This window comes from Suncus etruscus, chromosome 7 (genome assembly GCF_024139225.1).
Source record: "Suncus etruscus isolate mSunEtr1 chromosome 7, mSunEtr1.pri.cur, whole genome shotgun sequence".
In the NCBI taxonomy this organism is placed as follows: Eukaryota; Metazoa; Chordata; class Mammalia; order Eulipotyphla; family Soricidae; genus Suncus; species Suncus etruscus.
Window position 1 is genome coordinate 24,535,951 of NC_064854.1, and position 14,313 is coordinate 24,550,263.

The window sequence follows — 14,313 nt, forward strand, 5'->3', positions numbered from 1 at the left end:
TCAATTTTGGTTTTTGGGCCACACACAACTGTGCTCAGGGTTTATTCCTGACTGCACTCAGAAATTGCTCCTGGAAGGCTTGGGGGAATCATAAGGGATGCCAGGAATTAAACCCGGGTCTATCTAAGGTCAGCCACATGCAAGAAAAGTGCCCTACCACTGTGCTATTGCTCCAGTCTAAAGCAGGGAGTTTTCTAATAATCAAATATAGATTTCTACATTTAAGCACATGAGATTCTCTGGAAAACAGTGATTTGAAGTCTTGTCAACTTACATTGCATATTGGACACATCTTTGTGGAAATTGAGTAGAAATAAAACACAGCCCATAATAATAGCATTTCATTTACCTGCTTTTTAATATAACAGTCATGAATCAAGAAGTAATTTTCTTAAAAAAAATAGTTGAAGGGACAATGCACTTATGGTCACCTGTATGTTCACAGGAATAATCCCTGAGCACAGAGTCATGAGTAATCTCTAAATACCACTACCATAAAACAAAAAGGCAAATTGGGGAAATGATTCAAAGGACAGGAGCATTTTCTTTGCTTTCAGGGACCTCCAACTCTGTATAGTCCACCAATCAACACCTCATGTGCCCCCTCTCGATCAAAAAAAGTTAAATATCAAATAAATTTTAAATAACAGATATAATTTTAATTTACATGATTTGAAGCTCTGTTTAATGAGACTTATGATGATGGGAATTTCCCTTTAATATGACTGCTAGAATAGGCTCTTAACTCATATAACTATTATTCACTTAAAATATAAGTGTAACTGAGAAACGTAATTTTTAATTAATTTATTACTTAATTGTAAGTATATATATTATATATAGTTAAGTATAAGTAGTAACTATTTATTTTGTAATGTATAGGGTATACTTTATTGTTCCTTGTCATTTTACTCTCCCTTACATATGACTATGAGGCACTCTAAAAATATCTAATGTTGTATTTGCAAAGGGACCACCCTATTGGTCACATCTCATCTGGTAATGAAAGAGGCTATTTTTGGTCTCTACTTAGGGATTTCTTCTGATAGTGCTCAGGGGACCATATTGTGGTACCAAGGATAGAATTAGACTTAACCATGTGCAAGGCACTATTTCTTCATCTCTACACATCTAATGCTTTGTACACACTTTGGCACACATTAAGTCTCCCCACAAAAGTTTATAGACATTTTATTAATAAATAATTAATTTATTAATTAATTTATTAATTATTATTTCTTCCTTCTCTTTTTGAATAACTGTGCATATCTTTGAAAGACAATGTCAGTAATAGGTTGTAGAAATAATAATGGTGTGATTTTTAGTTCAAAACTTGATGTTTTAACTGGCAAATAGCACATTGAAAGGCAGAAGGCTTTCTGAGTATCTCTGTGAAATCATAGCTGCATTAGTATATATTTCAGTGATTTCAGCCATAGACTGTTAAATTTGTAAAGACTATGGCTGGGTTCTTGGTGTATAATAAATTAAAGAACTTTCCTTAAGTTGAATAACAAAATTGAAGAAATTCAATTTGAAATTTCAAAATTTAAATAGAAATTTATTTCTGTTAAGTAGTGAATTTATAATAAAGTCCCAAACTCTGATACTATTGAAAAGAGGTTCCATTGTTATTTATTCTTAATATACTATTAAAATAACTTTTCACTAGTGATATCTTGAGTTACATTATGACAGCTTGAAATTCTAGCAGGGCATTCACATCTCTTGCACAACCAGGCTAAGTTCTATTTTTGCATTGTTTTACAAGCTTAGAACATGCTGAAACCTACAGCAGCAGGGATCTAAAATTTAATTGTAGTATGTAACATAAAGTCTCCCTTTTCATAGCTTTCATTACATACTTACATTGGACTTTACATTTGCTACTTATTTGTCAAGATCTGAATTTTAGTGAGCATGATAGCAAAATTTAAAAGGGAATGAACAGCTTAGAAGAATAATTCAGTGGTAATATAGTGGTAATCCACCAAGAAACAGAAAATGACACCCACTCTTTTAAACTGAGCCAGTTTCTAGAAGATATTAAAAGACACATTGTCACCTTTATTCTCCACTAAAATTGGTGCCAACATGTAAAATAAAAAGAAAGCCCCTATATGTAATCACATCTGTACCCAGGTACCCAAGTTAAAGCACAGGGACAAAGGGAAATGAAGTTTAAAGTGTAGAGAAACAAAAGTGCAATGAACTTGACTCTCCGTAAAAAATTTAATTTCTCAGGGGCCTCATCTCATTGTGTTTTATTCTGAAGTATGCAGCATTAAGACTTTCGATGCCATAATGAATAGGAGGAAAAAAAATCTGTTTGAACTTGTTTTTAATGGAAATTTTAAGGACCTATTTCATGGAGTGAATCATTCAACCATTGATAGTATTAAAATTTTCTCTTTCACAGTGTGCTGATCTGTTTTAATAAATGTTGGCATCTAAAACCACTTTTCCTCCAAATATTTTCTTGATTACATAGCCAACCTGTCCAAGTTTCAGATATGTAATCATTGATGGGGAGGGGGGAGAGGAATAATAATCACTGTTCTTTAATTTCAAATGGTAATTTCCTACCTTAGAGTGAAATATTAAGTTGATAAGTCTCACTTATCCATTATATATATCAGCTATTCTGTGAGCTTCCATCTTCATTGATATTATCCTAGGACACATTGAAAAAAGTACTCACTGCTTTTATTTTAAACTGAAAAAACAATATTTTTAGGGAAACAGGTTTGTTTATCTTTTTGCTTGGCATTTGAGATGTCAAAGAAGGTGCGTAGAAAAAATCTGATCTTGTAACTTTGAGTCAGAATGTGTGCCCCTCAAATTGATGAGAAACCAGAAAGATGAGTTCTGGGAAACTTTCATGAAAGGGAAGTGAGACTATGCCAGAAGAAGTGAATCTGAATTTATGTATGTTTTCAAACCTGCACGCTAGATTTGTAGTCTGATTTTTTTAGACATAGCAATTACTTGTGTTAAAAATATTGGTGAGTTCATTTGCCTCAGGCCTTTTCTTAGGTAGAGAATGAAAAGATGGGTAGAAGCCTTCTCATTTCTCTTTCTATGTAGATTTGGAGAGGAGATCTGAGAAGATATTTTACACCAAAGTGGTTAGTATGGTGTGTGTGTGTGTGTGTGTGTGTGTGTGTGTGTGTGCTAGTTGTTCTTTTCGGGGGGGTTACATCCATTGACCCTCAGGGGTTACTTTTGGTTATGTGCTCAGAAATTGCTCCTGGCTTGGGAGGATCACATGGATGCCAGGGGATCGAACCGTAGTCTGCCTAGGCTAAGGCTTGCAAGGCAGAAACCTTACCTCTAGTGCCACTGCTCCGACCCCGGTTAGTATATTTTACAATTATAGAAAAGCTATTGGAGATAGGTTCATGACACACTGATATCATTCAAGAATGTATTTATTTTATTTATTTTGTTTTATTAACAGATGCGGTTCTGGTACCATTTGTCTCTGCATTCACACCTCTCGGTTTTTACAAGAATATCCCTGGATGATAATTGGCAAAAGCAAGGTACTCTGATTGGAATTTCTCAGTGTCAGTGGAGACTCGCAAAAATTGATCTTTTTGCCAAGACTAGAGAATCTTCTCAGCCTTTTCAAGTAAGTGCATAAGTAATGAATACACCCAGCTCAGGATGTTGATTTCATGCTAACCTATTCAGAGGGTGATGTAAAACATAGAGCCTTTCCCCCTATCAGATGTTAGAAAGCCAACCTGCTCACATTCCAGGATGAGTAGAGAGGTTATGTTGAAGAATTGCTTAATACCTATATGTAGAATAGTAGAGATAAGAATTGAGTAGAATGGCAGAGAGGGCAGAGAGGAGTAATTGAATATAAAAGTATGTGCATACATATATTTAAGTGAGAATGGTATTATGGGATGGAGTGAGAAATAGTGGATTTGGCTGTTTGCATTTTAATTCTAGCCTTTATTTATACTGCTTATTAATATTATTGTATTTGTAATAAACTTTAGAGTTTGTATTCTTGTTTTAACAAAGATGGTAAGTGAGAGTTATCATCAGGGTGGCCCAGTTTTGCTCTCCTGGATATATCTTCCTCCTTATATGTGTTGAAAGAACACAGTTTAGAAAACAGAATGGTGTTTTTTTTGTTCACTCTGAGGATTTCAAGAGAAACTTCTCCTGCACTTGTCTGCCTGTGTTTCTGAATCCCTGAAGGTTTCCTCAGAGGCTTAGGGAGCGCACACCCAAAAAACTGCACTTTGAAGCTGCCCAGTGAGTACATTCTGGCTGTGGGGACCCCCCATCCAATAAGCTGAGCTCTCTGGCCTGTGGAGGCTCCACCCTGCTGGGCCTTTGTTCACTCTGAGGACTGTCAACTAGAGGCAACAGAAGAGCACCGCAGCTGCACACTCTTTCTAACCAATGAATCCCATCACAACACTCAGGAAAAACCACAGTACAAGCGTGACAATGGGAAAACCTTACAGGCAAACACCATGCACAGAAAATGAAGACGAAAGCTCGGATTACCTAATAAATTTCAACCACCTGATTAAACTCTCGCATAAGGAACTTAAAATAGCAATATGAAAGATGTTTGAAGAACTCAAAGAAAGCATAGATCGATCTGAACAGAACACAAAGATAGAAATCAGAAAACTCCAAACTGAAATAACAGATCTGAAAAACACGATAGCTCAACTGAAAACCTCAATGGATAGCCTTGGCAACAGGGTATCAGAAGCTGAGGAGAGAATCGGAGTACTAGAAGATGTGATGCAGAAAAACTCAACACAACAGAAGAAATTGGAAAAGAACCTTAAGACAAACGAACAGGCAATGGAAAAAGTACTCAAGGAATGCGAACAGATAAAAATAGAAGTTTTGATAAAATCAACAGAAACAACATAAGAATCATTGGAGTCCCAGAGACCCAGGTAGGAGATCTCCAGGAAGAATCAACTGTCAAAGACATCATCAAAGAGATACTCCCAGAGCTAAAGACTACATGCAATCAAATCCTGCATGCCCGAAGAGTACCAGCTAAAAGAGACCCCCCCCAAAAAAAAAACACCCCAAGACACATCCTCATTACAATGACAAATCCCACAGATAGAGATATTATACTGAAATCAGCAAGATCAAAAATGGAAATTACATTCAGAGGAGCATCCCTAAGACTTACAGCAGACATGTCACAAGAAACTCTCAAGGCCAGAAGACAGTGGTGGGATATTGTGACAAGACTGAATGAAATGAATGCCTCACCGAAAATACTGCACCCAGCCTGACTCATGTTCAGTTTTGAAGGAATACACAGCTTCATGGATAAACAACAGCTCAGAAATTTCACAGATGATAAACCAGCCTTAAAGGAAAAACTGACAGGTCTACTCTAAGACAAGAGAGACAAACACAGAAAACTTATCAACAAAGATGACATTAAATCCTATAACAATCATCTCCCTCAATGTCAATGGACTAAATTCACCAATTAAAAGACACAGAGTGGCAAAATGGGTGAAAAAGATGAATCCAACCTTCTGCTGCCTACAAGAAACACATCTGAATAGTCAGAACAAACATAGACTCAAAATCAAAGGCTGGAGAAAAATCATCCAAGCAAACAACACCCTTAAAAAACTGGGGTGGCCATATTAATATCTGATGACACCAACTTTATACTCAGAAAAGTGGTAAGGGACAAAGATGGACACTATGTACTAATCAAGGGATATGTGCAAAAGGAAGAAATCAGACTATTAAACATATATGCACCCAATGAGAGACCAGCAAATTATCTAATACACTTACTAACAAATCTAAAAGAAGAAATCAATAATAACACAAGAATTGTGGGAGATCTCAACACGGCCATGTCAACACTTGATAGGTCAACCAGACTGAAACACACACACAAAAAAAAACATACTACCCCTGAAAAGAGTAATGGAAGGAAGAGGACTAGTAGATATATACAGGACACTCCATCCCCAAAAACCTGGATACACATTCTTCTCCAATGTACATGGGTCATTCTCCAGAATAGACTACATGCTGACACATAAAACATACATCCATAAAATCAAGAGGATAGAAATCTTTGCTCACCACAAGGCTCTGAAATTAGATGTGAACTACAAAGCCACATAGAAGAAAAAAAATTAACAATTGGAAATTAAACACCCTGCTACTGAACAACCAGTGGGTCTGAGATGAAATCAAAAAGGAAATCAAAACTTTCCTGGAAACAAATGATAATGAGGACACAAACTGCCAGAATCTTTGGGACACAGCAAAAGTGGTCCTGAGAGGAAAATTTATAGCTCTACAAGCACACATCAGGAAAGAAGAAGGGGCATACCTGAATAACTTAATGATGCAGCTCAAAAAATTAGAAAATGACCAAGAAAAGGAACCAAAAATAGGGAGACAGAAGGAAATAACAAAGCTGAAAGCAGAACTCAATGAAGTGGAAAACCAAAAAACAATCCAAAAGATCAAGGAAAGCAGAAGTTGGTTCTTTGAAAATATAAACAAGATAGATAGACCATTGGCAAAACTCACAAAGAATGAGAGAGAGAGAAATCTGATAACCCGTATTAGAAATGAAAAGGGGGAGATCACGACAGATATTGCAGAGATACAAAGGGTAATCAGAGACTACTTTGAGAAACTTTATGCTACTAAACATGAGAATCTAGAAGAAATGGAAAATTCTTGGACACTTATAACCTTCCACATTTAAGTAAGGAGTATGTAGCATATCTAAAGACCCCATCTCTACTGAAGAAATTGAAACTGCAATCAAACATCTGCCCAAAAAGAAAAGTCCAGGCCCAGATGGATTTCCTAATAAATTTCTTCAAATCTTTCAAGAGGAGCTACTACTAATCCTAGCCAGGCTCTTCCATGAAATTGAAAAAACGGGAACACTCCCAAACAGCTTTTACAAAGCCAAAATCACCTTAATACCAAAACCAGACAGAGATGCTGCCAAAAAAAAAAAAATTACAGACCAATGTCCCTGATGAATGCAGATGCAAAGATCTTCAACAAAATCCTGGCTAATAGGATCCAATGCATCATCAAGAAGATCATACACTACAACCAAGTAGGGTTCATCTCAGGAATGCAAGTATGGTTTAACATCCATAAATATATCAACATAATACACAACATCAATAACAAGAAATATAAAAATCACATGTTCATATCAATATATGCAGAGAAAGCACTTGATAAGGTCCAACACCCATTCTTGATCAAAACTCTCAGCAAGATGGGAATGGAAGGAACCTTTCTCAATCTAGTTGAAGCTATCTACCACAAGCCAATGGCAAATATTATCCTCAATGGAGAAAAAAATAAACGCCTTTCCTCTAAATTTTGGTACAAGACAAGGCTGTCTGCTCTCACCAGTCCTCTTCAACATAGTACTGGAAGTGCTTGCTATAGCGATCAGGCAAGAAAAAGATATCAAGGGAATTCAGATAGGAAAGGAAGAAGTCAAGCTCTCATTGTTTGCAGACGACATGATACTCTACTTAGAAAACAATAAAGACTCTACCAAAAAGCTCCTAGAAACAATAGATTCATATAGCAAGGTGGCAGGCTACAAAGTCAACCTACAGAAATCAATTGCCTTTTTATACACCAATAATGATAGGGAAGAGATGGAAGTCAGGAAGGCAATCCCATTCATGATAGTGCCACACAAACTCAAATACCTTGGAGTCAACTTGACCAAAGACATGAAGGACTTATACAAAGAAAACTATAAATCCCTACTCCAAGAAATAAGAGAGGACACACGGAAATGAAAACACATACCATGCTTATGAATTGGCAGGATTAACATCATTAAAATGGCAATACTCCCCAAAGCATTATACATATTTAATGCGATCCCCTTAAAAATACCCATAACATTCTTCAAAGAAGTGGATCAAACACATATGAAGTTTATCTGGAACAATAAACACCCTCAAATAGCTAAAGCACTCCTAGGGAAAAGGAAAATTGGAGGCATTACTTTCCCCAACTTTAAACTGTACTACAAAGCAATAGTTATCAAAACAGCATGGTATTGGAATAAAGAAAGACCCTCAGATCAGTGGAATAGGCTTGAGTTCTCAGACATTGTCCCCTAGACATACAATTACCTAATTTTTGACAAGGGAGCAAGAAATCCCAAGTGGAGCAGGAAAAATCTCTTTAGTAAGTGGTGCTGGCAGGATTGGTTAGCCACTTTCAAAAAATCGAACAAAACCCCCCAGTTAACATCATGTACGAAGGTAAAATCCAACTGGATTAAAGACGTTGATATCAGACCTGATACCATAAGGTATATAGAACAACACGTCGGTAATACACTCCATGACATTGAGACTAAAGGCATCTTCAAGGAGGAAACTGCACTTTCTAAACAAGTGGAAGCAGAGATCAACAGATGGGAATACATTAAACTGAGAAGCTTCTGCACCTCAAAAGAAATAGTGCCTAGGATACAAGAGTCACCCACCGAATGGGAGAAACTATTCACCCAACACCCATTAGATAAGGGGTAATATCCAAAATATACAGGGCACTGACAGAACTTTACAAGAAAAAAACATCTAATCCCATCAAAAAATGGGGAGAAGAAATTAACAGATGCTTTGATAAAAAAGAAATACAAATGGCTAAAAGGCACAGAAAAAATGCTCCTCGTCATTAATCATCAGGGAGATGCAAATCAAAACAACAATGAGATACCACCTCACACTGCAGAGATTGGTACACATCACAAAGAATGAGAAAAATCAGTGCTGGCGGGGATGTGGAGAGAAAGGAGCTCTTATCCCCTGCTGGTGGGAATGCCTTCTAGTCCAACCTGTATGGAAAGCAATATGGAGATTCCTTCAAAATCTGGAAATTGAACTCCCATTCGACCCAGCTATTCCACTCCTAGGGATATATCCTAAGAACACAAGAATACAATACAAAAACCCCTTCTTCACACCTATATTTATTGCAGCACTATTAACAATAGCCAGGCTCTGGAAGCAACAACCAAGATGCCCTTTACCAGACAAATGGCTAAAGAAACTGTGGTATATATACACAATGGAATATTATGCAGCTATTGGGAGAGATGAAGTCATGAAATTTTCCTGTACATGGATGTACATGGAATCTATCATGCTGAGTGAAATAAGTCAGAGGGAGAGAGAGACACACAGAATAGTCTCACTCATCTATGGGTTTTAAGAAAAATAAAAGTCATTTTTGCAACAATCCTCAGAGACAATGAGAGCAAGGTGGAGCTTCCAGCTCACTTCATGAAGCTCACCACAAAGAGTGGTGAGTGCAGCTATAGAAATAACTACACAGAGAACTACCATAATCATGTGAATAAATGAGGGAACTGGAAAGCCTGTCTGGAGTACAGGTGGGGGTGGTGTGGGATGGAGGGAGATTTGGGACATTGGTGATGGGAATGTTGCACTGGTGAATGGGGGGTGTTCTTTACATGACTGAAACCTAATCACAATCATTTATGAAAGCAAGATGTTTAAAGAAAAGTAATAGAAAAAATAGAAAAAAAAACCCAGAATGGTGAATACCAAAGGAAAGACCTACTTCATCCAAGCCCCATTCTTTGGAAATTAAGGTAAATATGGAAGTCAAACAGAGAACTTGTTTTGAAAAGATGCCTCAAAGTCTGTAGCCATGTATTTAAAAACAATAATTTAGAATAAATAGGTTTATTCAGCAAAATATGACTAATATGAACTCTCTAAGTGAAATATGAAATATATTTTGGAGAGAATTTGTCTAGTCTTTGATAGTATCACATTATACACTTCCAAAGACAAGTGTATTCTAAAATAGGGGTGGGGTTTGAAGTATAGTTGTATATATTTCCTTCCTCTCTCAATATATATATGCTATGTATAAAAACTCCCCAAACTACATAAAACATATTTAGGGTATATGAAAAATTAATAATTATAGAAGAAAATGGAGAGAGTTTAGCAAATCAAGGAAAAGGAGAAAATCAGTCAAAAGGGGTGAATTATGTGTTGAAGTTCTGAGTTGACCTTTGAGTGGCAAAGTTAATGTAGTATGTATACATAGTGATTTTTCATGATGAAAATCTGAAGTTACATGGCTTTATAATATAGTATCACTTGAAGAAAAATAAATATCTTTCAGAATACATTCTCTAGTTGATCCTATTGAGATGAAAACACTGTTCTGTCCACACAAAAATCTACCATTGAATGATATGGCAGTATTGTCCATGATTACCAAAATGTTTTTAATTTTTATAGTTTTATTTAAATACATTGATTACAAATATGATTGTAGTTGGGTTTCAGTCATATAAAGAACACCCCCTTCACCACGGCAACATTCCCATCCCCAATGTCCCAAATCTCCCTCCTCCCCTCACACCCTCCCACCTGTACTTGAGACAGGCTTTCTACTTTCCTCATTTATTCATATTGTTAGGATAGTTGTCAGTGTAGTTATTTCTCTAATTGCACTCATCATTCTTTGTGGTGAGCTTTATATCATGAGCTGGACCTTCCAGCCCTTATCTCTTTTGTCTCTAAGAATTATTGCAAAAATATCTTATTTTTCTTAAAACCCATAGATGAGTGAGACTATTTTGTGTCTATCTCTCTCTCTCTGATTTATTTCACTCAGCATAATAGATTCCATGTCCATCCATGTGTAGGAAAATTTCATGACTTCATCTCTCTTGATGGCTGCATAATATTTCATTGTGTATATGTACCACATTTTCTTTAGCCATTCATTTGTTGGAGGGCATCTTGGTTGTTTACAGAGTCTGTCTATTATTTACAAACATTTTAAGCAATAAAGATAAGATGTTTATGAGAAAATAAATGATGGTATAAATACAGAAAAGAAATATTATTTATTGGTAAAAAATGAGCAGAGTTACTAAATCATGAAAAGTCATAGAAGAACCTTAAGTGTACCTTAATAACTAAAAGAAACTAGTATAGAAAGGGTGCATATGACATTCTTGAAAGGCAAAACTCTGGAGAGAAAAAAATAAAGGAGAGACAGATTGCATAATATAGAGAGTTTTGAGGGCAATGCAATTGTTCTCTATAATGGTGGATGCATATCCTCATACATTTGTCCAAATTCATAAAATTTACCCTTCTAAGAGTGACCCCTATTGTAAATATGGATTTGGGCTGATTATACTGCCATTGCAAATTTGGGAATAATGACAAATATCTCAATCTGGTGGGGGGGATTTTAATAGAGGATAAGTTGTGAAGGGTAATTGGGGTATCTCTGTACCTTTCCCTTTTTTTGGCAGCAAACCTTAACCACTTTAAAAGTCATAACAATAGAATAAGCCAAACAAAACAAACCAGAATATCCTTTGCTAGAATTCATTATTCATAAAATATTGTGGCTTGAAGCAAACACTATTCATCTCTGATTATGGAGGCACTTGTTAACCTATCACTGATGGGGCCAGAGAGATAGCATGGAGGTAAGGCATTTGCCTTGCATGCATAAGATTGGTGGTTCAAATCCTGGCATCCCATATGGTGCCCAGAGCCTGCCAGGAGAGATTTCTGAGCATAGAACCAGGAGTAACCCCTGAGCGCTGCCAAGTGTGACCCATAAACCAAATAAATAAATAAATAAATAAACAAAGAAATAAATAAAAAATGAATAATAAAAATACCTATCACTGTTACTGAAGATTTTTTTACTTGGTGCAACTTTTTCTCTTTAATAATTTTTCCTTTGGGATTTTGGGTTTTGTTTTAACTTTTGTTTTTCAGAAGTTAAACCTAAAGTAGCCCTTGTCCTCACTCATGGAGAAGTGTCTGCAATCTGTCCCTGAAAGGAAAGAGTTCCTGCTTCATATTTCTTGCCAGAGTACAGAAAGAAGTAAAGATATTGAGTGGGGAGGAGAATAAAAATATAAAATGATGGAGGTCAAAGGGTCTCAGGTATATTGGTGGTATTAAGAAAGCACCAAACTAAATATCCAAGTCAGAGTCAACAACACTAAAATCATGCCACCAAACTTTAACAACCATAATTAAAAACAGGCCTGTTATGATGCCAGGATGGGGAGGGTGGTGGGGCATGGATGACTCTGGGAGCATGGTGGAGGGAGATTGACACTTGTGGTGGGATTGGTTCTTAAACATTGTATTTCTAAAAACCAACTATGAATAACTTTGTAAATCACAATGGTTTAGAAAATAAAAAATTAAGTAGGTTTACAATCTCTAAAAATTTGGAAAATCAAAATTTGCATAGCATCACATTTTGGAAATATGATTTTGGGATCTAGAGGTATAGCCTGTGGTGTTCCAGGCTTAGCATTTGGAGGGGTGCTCCTGACTGACTGTGCTGGCAGGACTAACCAGTGTCAAGGATTAAATACAATCCTTTATGAACATATGTGCTCTACCACTGAGCAGTTGCTCTGTTCCCCTGAACTGTGAATTTAGAAGTAAATCTAACCAACCTAAAATAATAAGTTGTTTTGATGAGGTTCTTTCAGTGTGGAAATATTTTTTTCCTTTTTAGGGTTTTGGATTCAATGGGCAGTGGTCAGGACTTACTCCTGGCTCTCTGCTCAGGCATCACTCCTGGTGGTGCTCAGGGGACTATATGAGGTCCTGGGGATCAAATTGGGTTGGCCAAATACAAGGCAAGTGCCCTTCGAGAGTTTTATTACTCTGGCCCCCATAGTGTGTAATCTAACAAGATCTATGTTATATGAATGTTCCCATTCTGAACTATTTGAGTCTCAAAATGCAGCTGGCCCTATAATTTCAGATAAAATTTATAGTGAACATATTTTAATATTCTAGCATTATTTGATATTTTTACAAACACAATACATAAATGCATATAGCAACACAGATATACAAATAGAATTTAATAAATTAGTTCAGGTGCATTGAAAGATATATTCCAACAAACAAAAACAAGAGAGAAACAAATACCCACATGCTCACATCTCTGAGGAAAGATCAAAATATAGTCTAAATTTTTCATAGCTCTTCTATGATAGATTTACATGTTTTTTTTGTCTGAGAAAATAAAGATACCTTTGTATAAAATTATTTATATCAAAAAGAACTAAATGTTTTATTTAAATTTCTTCATAGTGTGCTTCCAAAAATTAAGTACTTGTTCTTAGTGAGTTTTAACTGGACTTACCACATTCTATCTTGTTTTTGTTGTTGTTGTTGTTATTGTTTTTTGGACCACATCTGATGAAACTTGGGTGATATTCCTGATTGTACTCTTGCACTCAGGAATTACTCTTAAAATTACACAGAGGACCATATGGGATGCTATGGATCAAACCTGGGTCAGCTGTATGCAAGTCAAGCACCCTACTTGCTGTCTTATCTCCTCAGCCTCAAATTTACCATATTCTTATAATAGTAAATTTATCTATGACCCTCAAAAAAGAAGGTAATTTGCTGACTACTCAACAAGTGTTGAAGATATTTACATATTAAATGTTTATTTTATTGGAAACAGGCTTTATACAACTGTTGGACTAAATCACTTAATGGTGCCCTTGGCCATCACCAGGCTGTTGGCTCAATGAAACTAAGCTCTGAACATATTTATGCAATATAATCCAAATATTAGAAAGGAAAAGTCATCAGACTAATTGTCCTCTGAGTTCCCTTGCAGCTGTGAAATTTTGCTTAAATGTGGTCCTTTGACTGTTTCTTGTAGTCACTGCTCATTTTGGAAATGATTTCCTTAGGAAATCATCATATCCTTAGGAAATTAGCATCCACAAGGAGCCATGTTTTTTTCTAGTAGAATAGGATTGGGCTTGTTGGCAATTCTTTAGAAATAACATATCCACCACATTTCAATGTGCTCTGCATTTCTTGCACTGTTTTCCTGGAAGAATGCGAGTTCTAGAATTAATAGTCTTTTTAATTGATACCGGCTTGATCTCCTATTTGTCTACAGCATTTTAGACAAGTATCATTCCCCTTAATTGGCCATTTACTTTCCCCTAACTGCTGTTTTTAGATTTGCTCTCTCAGGGTGACACCGTTCCTGAGTACTGTCCATCGATTTTCAAGTTGCTCTGCTCTTCCTGAGTTTTCAATTCAAACACAGCGTTCATATTTTGATAGCATTTTAAAGCTATTCTTTGGTAAGATATTTTTCCATCAGGATTGATACGTTGTTCACCCTTTATCAGATTCAGTGATACAAATCAATAGCAATTTCCTGACATTATTTGACAATCCGGTGAAGGGTAAGATT

At 36.1% G+C, this 14,313-nt stretch overlaps 1 protein-coding gene across 1 annotated transcript in view; it reads left to right on the top strand.

Annotated features, from left to right (window-relative positions):
* Positions 1-14,313, top strand: part of MALRD1 (MAM and LDL receptor class A domain containing 1) — a 516,995-nt gene that overhangs the window by 97,350 nt on the left and 405,332 nt on the right. The window contains exon 14 of the mRNA XM_049777533.1: positions 3,461-3,634. Within this exon, the coding sequence (XP_049633490.1) occupies positions 3,461-3,634 (174 nt within the window). The remainder of the gene's footprint in view (positions 1-3,460; positions 3,635-14,313) is intronic.